The sequence below is a fragment of the Rhincodon typus genome, chromosome 27 (assembly GCF_021869965.1).
Source record: "Rhincodon typus isolate 14 chromosome 27, sRhiTyp1.1, whole genome shotgun sequence".
Lineage (NCBI taxonomy): Eukaryota > Metazoa > Chordata > Chondrichthyes > Orectolobiformes > Rhincodontidae > Rhincodon > Rhincodon typus.
The window spans coordinates 14,483,368-14,505,437 of record NC_063358.1 but is presented as its reverse complement, the minus strand read 5'-3'; the positions used below and the strand labels follow the sequence as shown (position 1 = coordinate 14,505,437).

The following is a 22,070-nucleotide window of genomic DNA, read 5'->3' as shown; positions in this document are numbered from 1 at the left end:
CCTTAACCTCTCCTTCTCTTCTGAGGCACTCCATAAAAAAGCTACCTCTTCAACCAGAATTTTGGTTATCAGCCTCAATATCACTTTATGTGGTTCGACATCAAATTTTTATTTATACTTGTGCTTTGAAGTGACTTGGGACATTTAGTTATCTCAAAGCTACTATATAAATTGAAGCTGTTACTGTATTATCTTTGAGGGTCACATGTGGAAAACTCCAATTCAGATTCGCAAGTGAACAGCAATTGCCCTCCACCCAGCATTTATCCAACCACAATCAGAATCCTCAGCCCAGGAAAGGAGAAACTTTTGGTAGAAGTAAAATTCTGTACCAGTTTGTGTGTTATGGGCTCGATGGATTGTATCAATCAATATGATGTATTACCATACTGAATGATTCCTTGCGCTGAAAGATCCCATTTCAGTGTCTGTTTAGGAAGACACTGAGCACAGGTCACATCTTTTTGGAGAAGAGTCCATACATATTCTTTTGGAGGTTAGAAAGGAATAGATGAGTGAACAAAACAACAAGCATGTTAAAGTTTAAGAAACAGGTCATAGAATTAGTTGAGATAACAAAGTGTAGAGCTGAATGAACACAGCAGGCCACGCAGCATCAGAGGAGCAGGAAAGCTGACGTTTCGGGTCTGGACCCTTCTTCAGAAAAGGGTCTGAAATTTTCTGAAGAAGGGTCCAGATCCAAGACGTCAGCTTTCCTGCTCCTCTGATGCTGCCTGGCCTGCTGTGTTCATCCAGCTCTACACCTTGTTATCTCAGATTCTCCAGAATTGGCAGTTCCTACTATCTCATAGAATTAGTTTCCATTTTGATGTTGGAAAAGCATTTGGCTGGAAATTTTAACTTTTGTTTTATCTCTGAAAAATTTGATGAAACAGGTTTTAATCACCACATTCAATTAGGTTCCACACTTCCCCACACGTGTTCAGTACAAACCTTTAGGTGTTCGCTCTGTAAACTCAGGGTCAAAATAAAACGTATCATCTGGCCTGGCCACAGCTGGCTTGAATGGTGGCTTCAGTTCCCTTCGGTAGAGTTTCTAGAAGGATAAGAAACCATTTTAAATACTACAAATCATTACTGACCTGATTTATTATTCTCATTAACTGTTTTGCTACATATTTATGCCTTTGGACAAAGAGTGGAATCCACTTACTCTGCTGGCACTCAGTGCTGAGGCACTGAGCACATCCATGAAAGGAATAGAACTGTCAAATTCAAGTAAATTCCACACTGTTCTACCACAAATTCCCAAGTCATGAATCCATTCATACACTGTGAAGACCAATCTACATTTTCCTTGAAGTATGAAACAATAATTAGACGCAACACACAAGCCACAGTTCCGTCACCAAGCACTTCCAATTCAGACACAGCACTAACCAGATGTTGGATATCATTCCCTCTGCTCTGCATCAACAATGTTTCTGTCCCTAACTGTATGAGTGTAAAAGTTTAATTTTTCCACTCTAGCTGATCTTATTATCTCTTTTAATGAGACAATTTATGCCATGTTACATGTTATTTTGGCTCATGGGCCCACACTCACACGCACTAAAATATCTGACTCAAACTTCCTTTGAATGGAATCCTCCCAACTGTCAGATAAGAAGTTTCTGTTTCATCAGTTTGTATTTATAGGAAACCAGAAGTCAGACCTGAAAAGGCCAGAATTATATTTCCGAGAACGGATTTTTATCAGAAATCGAAGAAGCTTACTCACAATTATATCAAGCAGTTCCATTTGCAATAAACACAAATTATTGGGATTCCTAAAGTATCAATTGGTAGGTTTACGGTGAATACGTTTTAAATTAATGCTGAGAGGTGGCGGCAGGAGAGAGGGAGCTGCCACCATGAGCAGTCACTATGAACCACCATTGTCCAAATGAAAAACTGACTCAAAATGTCTTGATTTCCCAATGATCTTTGGGGGGAAATACTTCCACTGAAATACATTATTGAGTTTTATTATATCATGCCATACTATGCATAGTCAGTGAATGATGTAATTCATGTATTCAAGTACTCACCACTGAAATGAAGAAATTATCTTTAATGAAAATGAAAATAAAATGACTGTCCCAAGGTGGTAAACTCCTGAAGGATCTACTGGTTACTCTCTGAAGTCAAAATATTAGTTTGCCATCTGATAGGATCAACTAAGCTTACCCCTCTCTCAGTTGCTATTAAACAGTTGTGCTGAAATATGACATTTTGACTTTAAGAAACATATTCAAGATCCAGGAATGGATTCCACCACAGCCAGCTGCTTGGATACTTTTGCCTTCTAATTGCACTACATAGTCAAAGAGAATAGCAATGGTTTAACATGAGAAAGGTGGTTTCAAAAGCAGGCCCAACATCACACTGGTTGCCAAAAACAGAAGGATCACTAAGTGGAAAGCACATCAAGTTCTGCATGCAGTACTAGATTGTGAATTCAATTCTGATAAATCCTAGCAATCAAGCCCACTTTCCATATTGTTTTTTGTTGAAGTGTAGTGGGTGACTTAATTATCCAAGAATCTGTCCTTCACTGGAATAAACATTTCTTAGTTTTGCATGGAATCTAGTTTTGTGACGATAATCTACAGCCCACATTGTAATTACATCCCAGGCCATCACAGAAGCCAACCTTCCGTCTATGGCTCAAAGCCACAGAAAGGCTGCTAACATCACCAAAGACCCATCGCAAACAGGTAATTATCTCCTACAACCTCTTCCGTCAGGCAGAAGATACAGAAGCCCGAACATACACACAAGCAGGTTCAGGAACAGCGTCCTCCCAGCCGTTATCAGGCTGATGTGTGGACTCTTTTGCCTCAAATAACGCTGATCTTGATAACGTTAATCTCGCCCAGCAATGTAACCTGTATGCCTCTGTCTAAGTCTTTTTGATCTGTACATTCTTGCTTACTATGATCTGCCTGTACCACTCGTAAGCAAAGCTTTTCACTGTATTTCGGTACACGTGACAATAAATCAATCAGTCAATCAATGACATTAATGTTGATCTGAGGCATTCTCCTGGTTGCTTTCAGTGAGTAGCTGATGAAATTTTGTGTGAAGGCTCCATTAATATGGAATTCTTTGCTACTGACAGGAAATATCTATGCTTGTAACACTTGATATTGTTGACTAGTGGATAATCATTAGAACTTATTGTTTTCATCAGTAATGGACCAATTGACTATTTCAACTTTCCCAGTCTTAGTAACCACACAAAGTGGCAAGAATGAAAAATGTATTTTGTTATCTATGCAGCACCATTAATTTCATCATCCAACCTCCTCAGATACTGAAAGAACTGTGGATGCTGGAAGTTCCAGCACACACAATTCTTTCGGTTTTTACTTAGTATTTAACTCACTGACACATCTCTTCTAGGCATGCATGCTTTGAAGAAGTTCTGCTCCTCTCTCTAACAGGATTTCCATTCCAAACTCTTTTCCCTTGTCCACCATCGCTAATTTCGCTGTCACTCCTTGTGTTTGACGAGGTATTTGCTGAAAATCATATCCTCAGCCACATCACATTCGTCAATGACTGCGTCTGGCTCAGACTCACCCCACATAGATTCCAACTCAAGTTTCTGATGAAGGGTCTAGGCCCGAAACGTCAGCCTCTCTGCTCCTATGATGCTGCTTGGCCTGCTGTGTTCATCCAGCCCTGCACCTTGTTGTCTCGGATTCTCCAGCATCTGCAGTTCCTACTATCTCTGATTCAAGTTTCATCCTTCATGTTTTGAATTCACCCAGGATCATAGGTATCTCTGTGATGTTCAACGTTCCACAGACAGCTGCTCTCACTGCATCGTGAAATCCACACTCAGTGTCATGTGTTGTCATATGAACACTCTTGACTTCTCTCTCCAACAGCCCTGCTTCATGCTGGCCCAGAGCTGCACTGCTCTCCAATTCCATTTCATTCTCCGGTTCATTTAACGTTGCTAACAAGAACCCTTTTCTTTTCTTTTCAGGCATCAAGGAACACAACAACTCAAAGATACTGGAACCTTTCTCCCTTCCCACAGACTCCCGCCCTCTCCTGACTCCACCTCCTGTCGTGTATTCACTATCCCTGCTGACCTTCCGCTCTCCAATGCTGAATGTTCTGTACTCAGCAAAGGTCTCAGTATTATCCCTCTGCATCCCTACCTTAATAAATTTCGGGCATCACATGACATTGAACTCTTCTTCCATCGCCTTTGCCTCCATGTCCATTTCTTTGGGCAAGAGTCCTCTCCCCGTCCCACAAATCCCCTCACCCACCTCCAACACTCTCCCTTCACATGGATGCCTCTTTCTGGCCTTTAATTGCACTCGACCTGTTCATTGAGGCCTGTCAACATGACACTGGTTGCCTCAATTTCTTTGCGCCAACTTCACCCATTTCAACCTATGGCCCAGTGAAATGATTGCACTCCGTGCTCTCAGATCCAACCCTGAGTTTGTAATTAAGCCTGCTGACGAGAGTCGTGCTGTTGTAGTCTGGCGGACTGACGTCTACATTGCAGAGGCTGAGCGCCAGCTCTCAAATACCTCCTCCTTTCGCCCCTGGACCATGACCCCACTTTGGAACATCAGGCCATTGTGTCCACGATGGTCACTAACCTCATGTTAACCTGGTGATCTACCCCCACTGCCTCCAAGCTCATAGACTCCCAACCCCGTACAGCCCACTTCTGCCTCCTTCTCAAAATCCACAAACAGACTGCCCAGGCAGACCCATTGCTTCTTCCTGCTTTTGGCCCAGGGAATTCATCTCTTCCTACCTCAACTCGATTTTTCTCCCCTTGTCCAATCCCTTCCCAATTACATCCATGATTCCTCTGACACTTTATGTCAGTTTCAGAATTTCCAGGTCATGGGCTCTGGCCACCTCATCATTAACATGGATGTGCAATCCCTTCACAAGTCCATCCCCCATCAGGTTAGTCTCAGGGCTCTCTGCTTCTTCCTGGAAAAGAGGCCTGAACCATCCCCATCCACTACTGCCCTCCTCAGCCTGGCTGAACTCATCCTCACCCAGAACAATTTCTCCTTTAACTCCTCTCACGTTCTTCAGGTCAGAGAGGTGGTCATGGGTACCCGGATGAGCTCCAGTTAAGCCTGTCCCTTTATGGGATACGCGTAACATTCTTTGTTCCAGTTCTATTCCGGTCCCCACCCACAACTCTTTGTCTAGTATATCAATGGAATCATCGGTGCTGCTTCCCTCTCTTGTCCAGAATTCATTTCTAATTTCCATCCTACTCTCACCTTCACCTGGTCCCTCCCTTCCTTTCTTCAACATCTCCGTTTCTATTTCTGGGGATTGGTTGGCCATCAATATTCACTAGAAACCAACCAACTTCCACAGTTACTTTGACTATTCATCCTCATACCCTGCTTCTTGTAAACACTCTACTTCATTCTCCCAGCTCCTCCATCTCATCTGTTTTGATGATGCCAACTTCGACAAGGGGACCTCCGAAATATTCACCTTCTTCCTCAACTGAGGATTACCCAACACCGCAGTTGTCAGGGCTCTCAGCTGGGTCCAACCCATCTTCCACACTTCAGCCTTCATCCTTGTCTTCTTTCTCACAAAAGCGGGATGCCACTTCCAGACACATATTCCCCGCCACTCCCCTGTCAGCCTTCCGCAAGGACCATTCCTTCTGGGACATTCTTCCTTCACTCCCAACAGCACCCCCATAGACCCATAGCACTTTCCCCTGAAACTGCAGAATGTGTAACACCTGCCCGTTTTCTTTCACTTTTCTCACTATCCAAGGGCCCAAACACACCTTTTCAGGTTAAGCAGCACTGTACCTGCACTTCACTCAATCTAGTCTACTGCATTCGCTTCTCACAATGTGATCTCCTTACATTGGGGAAACAGCGTAAACTGGGTGACCACTTCACAAAACACCAAAGTTCTGTCCGCAAAACAAACCCTGAGCTTCCAGTTGTCTCTCACTTCAACATATCACCTTGTTCTCTGGCCAACATCCCTGTCTGAGGCTTGCTACAGTGCTTAAGTGAAGCTCAGCACAGGCTGGAAGAACAGCACCTTATTTTCTGCTTGGGAACTCTACAGCCTTCTGGAGTCAATATCAAGTTCAACAATTTTAAGACTTGAGGCACCTGCTCCATGTCCTTGCCCCAACTCCTAAACATCAGACCTTGTTATCACAGAGTCTGCTATTACACACAACCCATTGTCAGCCATTAACAGTCCCCAAAAGTAGCTATTCATTATTATGGGCTAATAGTTATCAACTCTTTTGTTTGTCCAACTGTTCTTCTCTCTCTTTGGGCTTTATCACCACATATCATTTATTCCTTACCCTACTCCTCCTATCATATCTTCTGCATAAAAAAAAACATTTTCCCCGGCTACCATCATTTATAGAGTCATAGAGTTGTAGAGATATACTGCACAGAAACAGACTCTTCAGTCAAACTCGCCCATGCCAACCAGATATCCTAAATTAATTTGGACCCATTTGTCTGTATTTGGCCCATATTCTTCTAAACACTTGCTTTACATGTACACATCTAGATGCTTTTAAATGTTGTACCAGCCTCCACCACTTCCTCTTGTCAGCTCATTCCATACATGCGCCAACCTCTACGTGAAAAAGTTGCCCTTTAGATCCCTTTTAAATCTTTCGCCTCCTACCTTAAACGAATGCCCTGTAGTTTTGGACTCCCCTATCCTGGGGAAAAGACCTTAACTATTCACCCCATCCATGCCGCTGATGATTTTATAAACCGCTATATGGTCACCCCTCAGCCTCCAAACTTCCAGGGAGAAAAGCCCCAGTCTATTCAGCCTCTCCCTATAGCTCAAATCCTCCAATTCCAGCAACATCCTTGTAAATCTTTTCTGAACCCTTTCACGCTTCACAACACCTTTCCTATAGCAGAGAGACCAGAATTAAAAGCACTATTCCATAAGTGTCCTAACCAATCTCCTGTACAGCCATAACATGACCTCCCAACTCCTGTACTCAATTCACTGATCAATAAAGGCAAGCATACCAACGCCTTCTTCACTACCCTCTCTACCTGCGACTTCATTTTCAAGGAACTATAAACCTGCACCCTAGGTCTCTGTTTGGCAACACTCCCCAGGACCTTACAGTTAAGTTATAAGTCCTGCCCTGATTTGCCTGATCAAACTGCAGCATCTCACATCTACCTAAATTAAACTCCATCTGCCACTTCTCAGCCCATTTGCCGATCTGAGTTAACCTTCTTTGTTGTCCACTACACCAGCACTATCTGGAAACTTACCAACCATACTGACTATGATCATATCCAATCATTTACATAAAATGGTAAAAAGCAGTGGACCCAGCACCGATCCTTGTAACACACCACTGGTTACAGGCCTCCAGTCTGAAAATCAAACCTCCACCACCACCCTTTGTCTCTACCTTCATGCCAATTTTGTATCCAATTGGCTAGCTCCCCCTGGATTCCACGTGATCTAACTTTGCTCATCAGGCTACCACGCAAAGCCTTGCTGAATGCCTTGCTGAAGTCCATACAGATAATGCCTTAATCAATCTTCTTCATCACTTCTTCAAAAATTTCAATCAAGTTAGTGAGACATGATTTCCCACACTCAAAGCCATGTTGACTATCCCTAATCAGTCCTTGTCTTTCCAAATACATGTAAATCATCTCCCTCAGAAACCCCTCCAACAACTTACCCACCAGTGACGTCAGGCTCACTGATCTATAGTTCCCTTGCTTTTCCTTACCACTTTTCTTAAATAATGGCACCACATTAGCCAACCTCCAGTCCTCTAGCACCTCAGCTGTGGCTATCGATGATACAAATACCTCACCAAAGGGTTCAGCAATCACTTCCCTAGCTTCCCACAAAGTTCTGGCGTACACCTGATCCGGTTCCCAGGATTTATCATTTATACATTTTAAGATATCCAGCACTTCCTCCTCTGTAATATAGACACTTTTCATGATATAACTACTTTTTCCCCCAAGTTCTCTAGCTTCCACATCCTTCTACACAGTAAACACTGATGCTAAATATTTGTTTTGTATCTCACCCATCTCCTACGGTTCTAGACATATACAGTCTTGTTGATCTTTAAGGGACCCTATTCTCTCCCTAGTTATTCTTTGTCCTTAATGTATTCGTAGAATCTCTTTGGATTCTCTTTAACCCTGTTTGCCAAAGCTACCTCATGTTCTCTTTTTGCCCCCTAATTTCCTTCTCAAGAATACTCCTACTGCCCTTATACTTCTCTAGGGATTCACTCAATCCCAGCTGTTTATACCTGACATATACCTCCTTCTTTTTCTTGACCAAAGCCTCAATTTCTCTAGTCATCCAGCATTCCCTATACCCACCAGCTTTGCCCTTCACACCAACAGGAATATACTGTCTCTGGACTCTTGTTATCTCATTTTTGAAGGCCTCCCACTTTCCAGCCATCCCTTTACCTGTGAATTGCCTCTCCCAATCAACTTTTGAAAGTTCCAACCAACTACCGTCAAAATTGGCTCCCCTATAATTTATAACTTTAACTTTTAGATCATGTCTATCCTTTTCCATAACTATTTTGAAACTAATAGCATTATGATTACTAGCCCCAAAGTGCTCCCCCACTGACACCTCAGTCACTTGCTTTGCCTTATTTCCCAAAATAAGGTCAAGATTTGCTCTTTCTCTTGTAAATACATTCACATACTGAATAAGAAAATGTTCTTGTTCACACTTAACAAATTCCTTTCCATCCAAACCCTTCACACTATGGCAGTCCCAGTCTATTGTGGAAAGTTAAAATCTCCTATCATTCCAACCATATTATTCTTACAAATAACTGAGATTTCCTCACAAATTTCCTTCTCAATTTCCCACTGACTACTGGGGGTCTATAGTACAATCCCAATAAGGTGATCCATCCATTTCTTATTTCTCAGTTCCACCTAAATAACTTCATTGGACATACTCCCCAGAATACCCTCTGTAAGTATGGCCGTAACGTTATCCCTAACGCAATCCCTAAACCTAACCTAAGCCACATCCTTTCATCTCTTGCCTCTCTTTTTATCCTTCCTATAGCATCTATACTCTGGAACATTAAGCTGCCAGTCCTGACCATCCTTGAGTCATGTTTCTTCTGATGAAGAACCACGGGACCTGAAACATTAACTTTGATTTCTCTCCATAGATACTGCCAGGCCTGCTGAGCTTTTCCAGCAATTTCGGATTTTGCTCCTCAGATACAGTCAGTGTTCATATGCAATTAGGCCTGGACACTCAGGATTGGGCTGATAAGTGGCAAGTAAACTTCATGCTGCACAAGTACCAGGCAATGATCATCCTCAATGAGAGAATCTAACCATTTAACAGCATGACCATTACTGAATACCCATCCATCACCATGCAGGGTTGCCAGTTACCTGATTGTTAAGTGGACCATCATACAAGAGCAGGTCCCCTCTCAACTCTCCAATGCCTGTCCACTGTCTATAAAGCAGAAGTGAGGAGTGTGTTTGAATGTTCTCCACACGCCTGAAATCAATGAAGCTCCAGTAAACCCTAAAAGTTCAACAGCATCAAGGACAAATCAGCCCACTTGATTTGTCACTCTACCTACCACCTTATACATTCACTCCCTCCATCACTGGCTCAGTGTTTTACTGACACCCGAAAAAGGAGTGCAACTCCGAAAGCTTGTGTCTTCAAATAAAACTGATGGACTATAACCTGGTGTTTTGTGATTTTTGAACTTGTCCACCCCAGTCCAACACCGGCACTTCCACATCATGGCTCAGTGTTAGCAGGCCCTTTCAAGCTCACAAACTCTAACACCTAGGACGATCAGATAACTCATGCTAGAAAACACCACCATCTGCAATGACCCCTCAAAACCAAGCACCATTATGTTAAAGAAATATATTGCTGTCCCTTCACTGTTGCCAGATCAGAATCCTTATCAGTGATGTGGGTATACTTGCACTCGGTGGACAGCAGTGCAAGACAGCAGTTCATTAATACCTATTCAAATGAAATGAGGCATTGTCGACAAATTTTGGTCATCTCACACATTGGTTTGATGAAAGAATAAAATAAGTGTTCTGAAGAAATCCTTTTAAGATTACACGTACTCTGCTATAGAAATCAATAGGGTAGCCCTCACACAAAGAACATTTCACTTGGCTGTGCACTTCACGTGCCTTTATTGCAAAATTGGATTGCAGTATTTCAAGAAGGAAGCTCATCACTGCCTTTTTAGAAGCAACTATGGATGGGCAATAGATCATGATCCAGCCAGCCATGCCCAGATCCCATGTGTGAGTTAAAACAAATTCTGATCCCTGAACTAGCAAAATTCACCATTTTTCTTCCATGTCCAATCCAGTGCTTCAGAAATTATAGAAGAGATTTTGTCTGAATTTCACCATTAATTATTGGCACTTACGTTCCAATCTATGTTTGTGAAGAATGGTTGACGCTTGATTTCCTCTACACCATCCACACCAGCTCCTAAAAAAAATGGAAAATTTAAAGTTGCAATGGTCAAGTGTCAGTATGCTTCTTTAACACTCTTTCAACCTTTCATCGATCATTACCTGACAAACCCAATATAATCCACCCAAAACAATGGGCTGATTTTAGGGCTACCTGCTATTAGGAAGCCTATGAGGTGAATTGATTGCTGATGGCTCAGTTAAGGTCCTTAAGTGAGCAACTAACTTCCACTTAAGGGCCTCATCTCACCACACGTGATCAAAGTTTCCACTTTTATTTCAAGTATTATTCCAAGTGTGCTGCTAACCAGTGAAAGAGGGAATGCTTCTGGGGTTCCTGTTGTCAAGTGGAGGCAACTAGCACCCTCACAGTTTTCCTTCCCCATGTTCACACTCACCTCAATTCTGTCCAACGTGCACCTTCAACTCCCTTGCTCCAAAAATAATGCATTTATGGTTCCTGCCAGGCACGCAAAACTTTCCATATGTATTGTTTCTCAAGTGATGCAGAGAACACACTGCAAAACTTTACCAGAATTAAATATACCTCATTTTAAATGAAGAATTACTATCTGCTTCCACCACAATGGCTAAGTTGTTCCGATATTGGTGGCTGGTCCTTCAGCTGCCATGATTCTAACCTCTAGAATTCCTTCCTAAACCTATTTGGCATCTTTCCCTTTTTTAATGATCCTTAAAACAAATCTCTTTAATCATGTTTTTGGTCATCTGTCCAAATGTCTGATATGGCCCAGTGTCAACGTTTTGTTTAATCTTGCCCACTGTAGTAGTTTTGGGCATTTTACTGTGTTAAGTGTGCTACATAAATGCAAGTTGTGTGAAGAAATAGAAAGTTGTATATTGAAACTTTCAGGCAACGCTGAAGTTGAAGGAACATACAAGTTATCTAGACGGGGCGAATGTTGTAAAAGAATATAGGCAACTTAATTAAGTGACTAAAACGTGGTGGGTGCAGTCTAATGTGGGAAGTGTCACTTCAACCAGTTTAGATCCAAGAAAGATATAATGGATTATTTTTAATGCCAAGAGATTAGGAATTTTGCAAAAGCAAAGGTTTTAGTGTAACCAAGTGCACATAAATGGTCCACAGTAATCAAGGTCAATGGAATGTTTGACTCTCAAGAAAATTAGAATACAAAGACAGGCAAGTTTTACCTCACATGTCCAGAACCTCACTGAAATCCCACTTGGAGCACCAAGATCAATATGGTAAATCTTTCCTGAACTACTTCCAAGTCAACTATATCCTTCCTCAGGTAAGGAGATCAAAACTGCACAATTGTAAACAGACTTTATACTCCTGTACTCCAGTTCATTTGCAATAAAAATCAGCATTTGCCTTCCGCACTGCTTCCTGTTTCCAGACATACTAACATTCTGAGGTTATTATTGAGAACACTCAAGTTCAATGAATGTTTAAAGTTCATAAGTTTGTTCATTGAATGTGGGTGTTGTTGGCTAGGCCAGCATTTATTGTTCAGTCATAATTGCTACAGTGAAGGGATTGGCAATACAGTTCAAAGTCAGGATAGTGTGGAGCTTGGAGTGGAATTTTCAGGCTGTAATGAGGTCAGGAGCTGAGTGGCCTGGGAGGAACCTAAATTTAGTGTTAATGAGCTGGTTATTGCCAAGAAAATGCTGCCTAATAGCATGGAAACAGGAGAATTTGTGTTGCAACATCAGATTTAAAAGTATCTGTAATCAGCATCTATTCAGTAGCCTGATCAGCCAAGTCGTATTCAGTGGTTACCTAGTCTGTTGGCAGGATTTCTCTTGAAAAGTGCTCGCAACAAACTTTGGGCTTCAGGACTCAAGAATTGAGGCATTCCCAATTTAGCCCTAGAAAAAGAATTTGCATACAGTTAAATACTATACAAATCATAGAATCCTTACAGTATGGAAGCAGGCCATTCAGCCTATCAGTCCGCACTGACCCTCTGAAAGCATCCTACCCAGACCAACCCCCCTACCCTATCCCTGTCGACCGGCATTTTCCATGGCTAATCCATCTAACCTGCACATCTTTGGACTGAGGAAACCCGCACCGACGTGGGGAGAATGTGCAAACTCCACACAGGATGGAATCAAACCCAGGTCCCTAGCGCTGTGAGGTAGCAGTGCTAACCACTAAGCCGCTGTGCCGCCCAATGTCTGAACCTTCCCAAGACTTTCCTCCATAACGACCATGAAAAATCCAAATAAAACAGAATTGTTATTTAATGTATCAATGAATTAATTAGTTAAAGAACTTACAATTTTATACTTCTTCCTGTTCTAGAGAATTCCTTAGATTGACAGGTGTTTACACCTTCGCACACAATAATAATTCAAGATGTCATTACATTATAGACAGATCACTAATGGAATTTTTATTCTATGGCAATTTTTGAGAAGTCCAATGTATAAAACAGATTTCTGTAAGCAGGATGACACTGAGCTATTTAACACACTGCAGATACATTGATGACACACAGCAAAAATCAAAGATGCCACCTGAAAACACTATGCTGATATTTCAACTATGATCACTTGATAATGTAATTCACCAAAGTCAGGAATCATACTGGATCATATAGAGCTTGTTTTAGCTTTTTTGAATGTTTAAAACAGATTGGCATAGGAGATAGTTTAACTTTGTAATTCTGAAATAAGCTATTTTATTTTGTTGAAGCAATGATGAAAGAGTTAGGTATGAAGGATTGAGGATCCACTGTGGTTCATTTGGTAGTACTCTGGCCTCTTAATCACAAGGCTCTGGGTTTAAGAATCAGGCTGACATTGCAGTGCAGGACTGAGCGAGTACTGGACTGTCATAGATATCATCTTTCAGTTAAAATGTTAAACTAAGGTCCCTTCTGCTTGCTTAGGTGGATATAAAAGATCTGATGGCACTAGTTGAAGAACAATAAAGGGAATTTAAAGTTTTGTCAAAGATATGTAGCTCGGGTTGTGAATGAGGTTGTTGACTTGCTCGCCGAGCTGGCTTGTTTTTGTTCAGACGTTTCACCACCATGCTAGGTGACATCATCAGTGGGGCCTCCGATGAAGTGATGTTATTCTACTCCACTTGGAATTTACACTGTCCAGTCCGTTATGGTGAGTACTGTGATTTCTGGTTTTGATCCGAATGGGTTTCTATATGGGGTCCAATTCTATATGTTTGCTGATTGAAATATAGGTGGAGAACCATGCCTCTAGGAATTCCCGTGCGTGCCTATATTTGGTTTGGCTACTATGATTACTTTGTCCCAGTTAAATTGATGGCCTTCATTGTCTGAATGTACCGATATTAAGGAAAGTTCATCATGCTGTTTTGCTGCTAGCTGACGTTCATGTATTTTGATGGCTAGTTTCCTTCCTGTCTGTCCGATGTAATGTTTGTTGCAGTCATTGCGTCGTATTTTATAAAGCACGTTCATTCTGCATGTTGTGGGAATGGGGCCCTTAATCCTTGTAAGTGTTGGCATAGAGTGGCTGTGGGCTTGTGGGCCACCACGATTCCTAGTGGTCTTAGGAGTCTTGTTGTCAGTTCCAGTACGGAAAAAACGGCACGACAAATTCTCCACCCATACTTCAATCAAAAACATATAGAATTGGACCCCATACACAAACCCATACAGATCAAAACTGCAAATGACACAACTCACCATAATGATCCGGACAGTATAAATTCCAAGCGTAGTAGAATAACATCGTTTCATCAGAAGCTCCGCTGATGATGCCACCTAGCATGGTGACGAAACGTCTGAACAAAAACAAGCCAGCTCGGCAAGCAAGTCAACAACCTCAATAAAGGGAATTTTTCTCCACTGTCCTGGCCAATATCTATCCTTAAACAACATCACAAATAAACAGATTATTTGGTCATTATCACACTGTTAACCACATTCAAAAATGTTAGCAGAATACGGGTATTGGGCTGTGAAGCTGACACAAACAAGTAGGAAGGTGCAAGAAGCAGGAATTTTTTACGCAATTGTTGGACGAGGCAGAAGAAACTCAATGGCCCATCTTGTCCTGTGCATTAAAAGGCTCAATGGTTGACTTGAATGAAGAGAATATTTCTTATCAACAGATTAGCTTTTTCCTCAATAGATCTACCTTAACGAGTTAACATTCAACGTTGTAGAATAAGTATCAGCAGCAAGCTAAATTACAGCCATACTGTCAACATTAAGCCAGGCTATCATCTTACTTTAGAATGAGCGTCATCGTCTCTTTCCTATCCTTCCCTTGGAATGGCAGAGAACCCGTCAACATCTCAAACTGTCAAGAAACAGGGGAGAAACAGAAACATTTCACAAAAGATCAGAAGTTAAACATTAAACTCCTCATTACAAAAGAGTACACTCTTCACAAAAATAACATACATAAATATTAAGCAGCCTTCATGTTCATCGAAAGAAACTCAGTGTGGAAATTTGAAGATTGCATTAAGCACTAGTGGAATTTAAGTGATGGAAATGAACTTGAGATGCCAATTTCTCAATCTCACCTTATGTCACAGGTCTCCTGGTAAGATGTAGTAAGTTGCCAAAGACAAACTTTCCTCACAATTTAGTTACAGTGTCCTTGTGACTTGTATGTATTAGATTGGAATATAATTCAAGGGGAGTGGGGAGGGGATGAGAATGTAAAATTACACAGGAGCAAGCAGTGGCCCTAAATAAACATACATACCATTAAGACACCATAGGACCACCAATCAGCACTGTGTGTATGGCCACGTCGATTAACCACCTCAGGAGCCATATACTCAACAGTTCCACAAAACGAATAGGCCTTCTTCTCATGGTCAACAGCTTCCTTGCTCAATCCAAAGTCTTAAAAGAGTAATACAACCAAATTTAATCAGACTTACAACAGACAACAGTTCAGTCCACCTGGCTGATTCACTTCAACACTATCATTATTAATTAGCTTTAATTTAACAAAACCATCACAACCAACAATAGTAGACAAGGGCTTTCTTTTAAAGGAAAAACAAAGAAGGAGTTTGAGAGTGATGCTAAGGAGGAGCTAAACAGATAACAATTCAGAATCAGAGAACCAAAGATTATCATACATTGTAAAGGGCTGAAGATTACATAAATAAGGGAGGCATGGCTGTGTGGGAAATTTTGTTTTTATATTCATCTGTGGGATAGAAGTGTTCCTGGCTAGGAACTATTATCTATCCTTAACTACACTGGCGAAGGCGGTGGGAGCTGCCTTCTTATATTACTGCAGACCTTAGGGTTTAGAGACACCCTCAGTACAATTAGGAAGGGCATTTTGGGATTTTGACCCAGCAACCTTAAAGGAACTGTGGAAGTTGAGATTAAAACATTGAATGTTTTCAAGGAGTTAGATATAACTCTTAGGACTAAAGGGGAGAACGTGGGAACAGAGTACTGATTTGAATCATCAGCAATGAACATACTGAATAGCAGAGCAGACTTGAATGCCCCACTCCTGCTCCAATTTCTATGTTTCTCAGAACAGTGATATGGTTCCAAGTCAGAATAGTGTGTGGCTTGGAGGGGAACCTGCAGGGGATGGTGTTCCCATGCATTGGTTGCCCTTGTCATTCTAGGGGGTAAAGGTGACAAGTTTGGAAGGTGCTGAAGGAGCAGCTAGATGGAGGAGTGTTCAGGTGAGAGCTCCACTGTTCTTTTATAAAATAGTACCATGAGAATCATTCATTTCAATCTGAGAACACAAATATGATGTTGGTTTAAAGCCTCATCCAAAAGACAAAAGTCAATTGTACAGTATGAAAAGACAAAGCACATTACACATAGGTTAGGTGTTAGAACTGTGTGTAGTGTAGCAAGGGAAAGTTGGAAACAACGTTAGAAAATATAGAGTTTGCAGTATTTGACGGTGAATTTGTAATCTACTTCTAGCAGTTTGAGTGATAAATCATCATTGGATAACCTGTTTTTTGCCACTCACCAGTTAACTTAATGTGCCCTTCTTCATCCAGCAGAATACTGAGAAAGGGGAAATAAATCAAATTAGTTAGGGAAAAGACAACATATCACAGTAGTAATCTGATGTTGCAGAAAATGACAATTTTATATGAAGGATATGGTTCAGGGAATCTCATTGGTGTCAGTTCATTTTCATTGACCTTCAAGACAGCAGAGACTCTTGATGTGTGTAATCTGGGGTGTAGTGATTGTAATAAGGTCAGCCAGATGGACCTCATAGAATATGAGTTCCCTGACTGGCGCTGTTAACCTGATCCAAACAGGGAGCCCTGGCTGACAGATAAGAACTGGAGTGTCAGACATCCTATTCACTCTGAGAACTGGCACTAAGGAAGCTGGATCACTGTCAAGGACTCTTCACGTGTAAATATAGGGCAACGTGGTGAGAGGATACTGCCTCTGCGGAGTTATTTCAGTGGTGCCAAGAGTGGGATTAAAGATGTAACTGCGAAAGCATCTACGAGCTGAAGCCCAACTAGATTTCAAACAGGCAGTACAACTGGTTTTAACATCGGAAAATGTGGCAAGTGGAGCATGTGGCTGCAGGGTATTCCAACGGAAGTCGACACCCTTGCCAGTCCGACTGAGCTGTGGAACACCACTTGAGTGAAGGCAATTGCATAGCCTAATTCAAGACATCTCCTGAACAGAGGGACTCTATGTCAGCCCATAACAAACGCCCCAAAAAAAGCCAAGCTTTGGCCAAACGGTTAAAATTTTCTTCAGGATCTGGACGAGCAAGCCATTGTAGTTGCTGCCAGTATGCGGACTCCAGTCAGCAAAAGAGTCCCACTAGACCTAAACTGAATAACAGAACTCATAGGCTGGTATCCAGGACAGTACACGCCCTGGAAAGACCACCCTGGTTTGGAATAGTTAAATTGATTAGCAACGTCCAAATCAGAACCAATCCAAATAAATATCAGGTTAAATAGTCATCCAGTTCTAATGGAGGTTGATACCAGTGTTGTTGTTTCTGTGATCACAGAACCAGTCTTTATCAAAACTCAATCTGGACTCCAACCCTTGAGTTTGCACAAGATCTTGGCTAGACTGAAAACCTATACCGGGGAACCTTTACAGATTGAGGGTACAACTTCGACTCTGGTCTCTTCTGAGAAGCAGCTGGTTCAGTTTCCATTAACTATAGTAAAAGGTTTGGACTCAGCCTTGACGGAGTGAAATTAGTTGAGAAAGAGTCACCTAGATTGCCTCAACATTTTTTAATCAGAAAATGGCTGCCTGAATGAAGTCCTAATTAAATACCCAAATGTTTTTCAGGAAGCTATAGGGACTATCAAAGAAGCCAAGGCCACCATGCATGTTGACCAGAAAGCAATTCCAAGGCTCTGCAGGGTTCACCCAGTGCCATTTGCCTTACGGACAAAAGTAGTGGCAGAAATCAGAAGGTGAGACAGGGAAGGAATCATCAAAACCAGTCCAGTTTGCAGAATGGGCAGCACCGATTGTACCAATTTTGAAGGCTGACGGGTCAGTTCACCTTTATGAGGATTTTAAACAAACACTAAGCCAATTTTTGCAGCTGGATAAATTCCCAGTCCCTCACACAGAGGATTTATACGCAAAGCTGGCAGGGAGGTCTGTCCTTCATAAAGCTGGACAAGGATGCCCAGAAGTATGCTACAATTAATACCCATAAGGGTTTGTACCAATATACAAGACCGCCATTTGAAGTGTCATCAGCCTGCGCTATTTTTCAGCACACAATGGAGAACATTTTACAAGGTCTACTCCAGGTCACCATTTATCTAGATGACATGCTAACAACAGACATGACCAATAAGGAGCACTTAGAGAACTTGGACATAGTCCTTAGATGTTTCTCCCAGGCAGGCATATGCCTTAGAAGGGAAAAATGTGTTCCAGGCACTCCAAGTGACCTACTTGGGCTACAGAGTTGATAAAACCGGGTTGCACCCATTGGAAGAAAAAGTCATGAGGATCAATGGTGCCCAAGCTTGCACATCTGTAATACAGCTTAGGTCTTTCCTTGGGCTGGTGAATTATTACGGAAAGGTCATACAAAAACTAGCCTCCTCCTGGCACCTTTGCATCAACTCTTAAAAATGGGTCAGACTTAGAAATGGCCACATAGCCAAGCCATATCCTTCAGAGAACTGGAGAAACAGCTATCATCCTTTAAGGTGTTGGCACATTACGATCCCAAGCAAGATCTGGTATTGACATACCACATCTCCCCTTATGGTATCAGGGTACTATTAGCTCATAGGTGGCCCAAAGGGGAGGAATGCCTAACAGCGTATGTGTCCAGAACTTCAGCTAATGCAGAGCGTAATTATGCCCAGATAGAGAAGGAAGGTTTAGCACTCATATTTGGAGTCAGAAATTTCCACCAATATCTTTCCAGATGCAACTAATAATAACAGACCACAAACCCCTGCCAGGTCTACTGAAAGAAGACAAGGCAGTGCCATCCATAGCTTCAGGCGGAATCCAGTGGTGGGCTCTAATACTAAGTGAATGCAATTGCTAGTTGGAACACTGTGAGGCCAAGTAAAAAATGCGGATGCATTGAGCCGCCTCCGGCTGGCAGATACACCACCGCGGGTACCACCACTGGAAGAGTCCATAACGGTTTTAAATTTTCTGGATATACTTCCAGTCACAGCTGACAATATCAAACTTTGGCCACAAAAAGATCTGGTCGTGGCAAAACTGATACAGCTGGTGGTGATGGGAGAAACCAAAGGGCTGTCACAACCAGAATTGAAACCTTTTTGGACCTGGAGAGACCAGATAACAGGACAGGACAGCATATTATTATGGGGGACAAGAGTGATTGTCCTGAGCAAAGGTTGCTGCCAGATCCTGGCTGAACTCCACCAGGGTCATCCAGGGGTTTCCAAAATGAAGATGTTGGCGAGAATTTTTCATAGAATCCACAGAATCCCTCCAGTATGGAAACAGGCCATTTGGTCCAAAAAGTCTATACCAACCCTCGAAAGAGCATCCAATTCTGACCCATCTCCCTATCCTATATTTCCCATGGCTAACGCACCTAACCCACACATCCCCAGATACTACGGGACAATTTAGCATGGTAAATCCACCTATCTTGCACATCTTTGGACTGTGGGAGGAAACCCACACAGACACGGGGAGAATGTGCAAACTCCACACAGACAGTTGCCCGAGGATGGAATTGAACCTGGGTCCCCGGTGCTGAGGTAACAGTGGTAATCACTGAGCCATCGTGCTGCCTGTTTGAGAAGTTATGTCAATCAGCCAGGATTGGATTCAGACATAGCCACATTACTGGGGCAGTGCCCGGACTGTCAATAAGGATAAAAAATACCTCCAGCAACTCCCCCACATTCTTGGGAATGGCCCTGGACTCAGTTACATGTCGACTATGCAGGTCCTTTCATGGGCTCAATATTCTTAGTCATTGTGGATGCCCATTCAAAGTGGCAGGACATGCATAGAGTTCATTCATCAAACACAGAGACAATGATAGAAAAACTGCACGCATCCTTTGCAATACACAGACCCCTGGAAGTGTTGGTCACAGATAACAGGCCAGCGTTTACCAGCAGGGAATTTGAGGATTTCCTAAAGTCGAATGGTATGCGACATATAAGGACAGCTCCATACCATCCATCATTCAATGGTCTGGAAAAAAGAGCAATCCAAACTTTGAAGGCAGGCTTGAAGAAACAGCCTACTGCTTCACTAGATACCAAACAATCCTGGTTCCTATTTGATAATAGGACCACCCCTCATGTAACTACAGGGATAGCTCCAGCAGAGTTGCTAATGGGGAGAAAACTCTGCACCAGGTTAAATCTGATCTTTCTGGATCTGGAGGGAGGGTGAAACAGAACCAGGAATGCCAATACCGGGCACAAGACTCCACTAAATGAGAGAGACGGTTTACTTCAGGGGATGAAGTTTGGTGTACGAATCATGGGAAGGGCCCTGCATGGATCAGAGGCATGATCGATGCGAGGTCAGGTCAAGAGACGTATAAAGTTCGGATAGTGCAACGGTCACGACCTAGCACGTGAATCATATGAAAGCTGCAAACTTGCAAAAGGTGCGGGAGCAAAACATGCCCGGCTCCTCGACAGCCTTCCTGACTGCTCTGGAACCCATGGGCTCTCCCTCTCAGTCAAGCATTGAAGATACCTCAGAATGTGAGATGAGGACACCGGATATTGCCGCCTGAAGAAGAGTATGAATTTCTTCTGAAAAGTTCCGGGTAAAAGAGACAAGCTATGTGCGTTACACGCTGCCTGTATCAGAGGCAGAGTTAAAGGAACCTGACCAGTGCTAAAACACCCCAGGATGAGCTACAAAAAAAGGAACAGGCCTTTGTCCTCAGACTCAGAGTGGGAGGGATGTAGTGATTGTAACGAGGTTAGCCAGGTGGACCTCAGGAAATATGAGTTCTCTGATTGGGGCTGTTAATCTGGTCCAGTCAGGGAGCCCTGGCTGACAGATAAGAACAGGAGTGTCAGACATCTTGTTCACTCTGAAAACTGGCTCTGATGGAGCTGAATCAGTATCAAGGATTCTCCATGTGTAAATAAAGGGTGATTTGGTGACAGGATACCAGCTTCTGTGGAGTTATTTCAAAGGCCATACTTGAAATGCTGATGATGTAATTAGACCTGAAAAATGATTGTAACATTTAGTCAAGGGGAGTTTCACACTGCTTGCAACCTACCAATAAGAAGACGACCTGAATGACCAGATGAAGTCATGGTATGTGTCAAAAAATAACTTCAGATTCTCTTATTGTCTAGAAGAAGCATGAATGCCTTATCAAGGAGCCCAGTGGCCTCCCCAGTCTCCACCCCATTCAATCAGTAAATACCCTATTCTCCGTATCCCTCTCTGATCCCTGAAGCCACTCGGAAATCCAACACACACCGACCTACCCATCTACCTAACAGCAGCTAGCAACCCCACAGTATATTTATTCGTTTTTTTGGTTGTTTTCCCAGGGGTGCCACTGACAAGCACTTAAATTCACTAAACCTCTTTATAAAAATGACAAAAAGAAAGTAATCTTCTATCAAATAATTTTAAAACCCGCATCAAATTAAAACTTGCAATATGGATTCCAAGCCAGAGATGAGCTGTTATTACCCATGCTAAATCATATACAGCCACAGATTCATAGAATCATACAATGGAAACAGACTCTTCAGTCCAACTCATCTGTGCTGACCAGACATCCCAATCTATCCTAGTCATATTTAGGAGCATTTGGCCCATATCCCTCTAAACCCTTCCAATCCATATACCCATCCAGATGCCTTTTAAATGCTGTAATTGTACCTGCCTCTACCACTTCCTTTGGCAACTCGTTCCACCCTCTGCATGAAAATGTTATCCTTCAGGTCCTTTTTAAATCGTTCTGCTCTCGCCTTAAACCTATGCCCCCTAGTTTTGGACTCTCCCACCCTAGAAAAAAGACCTTGGAATTCACCCCATCCACGTCCATCATGATTTTATAAATCACTGTAAGGTTACCCCCGAGCCTCCAACAGAGGGAAAATAGACC

General features: G+C 42.4%; 1 protein-coding gene across 6 annotated transcripts in view; it reads right to left on the bottom strand.

The window, feature by feature from the left end:
* Positions 1-22,070, bottom strand: part of LOC109926959 (ribosomal protein S6 kinase 2 alpha-like) — a 236,877-nt gene that overhangs the window by 47,182 nt on the left and 167,625 nt on the right. For all 6 annotated transcript variants that reach the window (XM_048613017.1, XM_048613018.1, XM_048613023.1 and 3 more), the window contains 6 exons: positions 16,479-16,516; positions 15,222-15,364; positions 14,737-14,807; positions 12,292-12,380; positions 10,472-10,536; positions 955-1,057 (listed from right to left, as the gene is read on the bottom strand). In XM_048613017.1, coding sequence (XP_048468974.1) covers positions 955-1,057; positions 10,472-10,536; positions 12,292-12,380; positions 14,737-14,807; positions 15,222-15,364; positions 16,479-16,516 — 509 coding nt within the window. The remainder of the gene's footprint in view (positions 1-954; positions 1,058-10,471; positions 10,537-12,291; positions 12,381-14,736; positions 14,808-15,221; positions 15,365-16,478; positions 16,517-22,070) is intronic.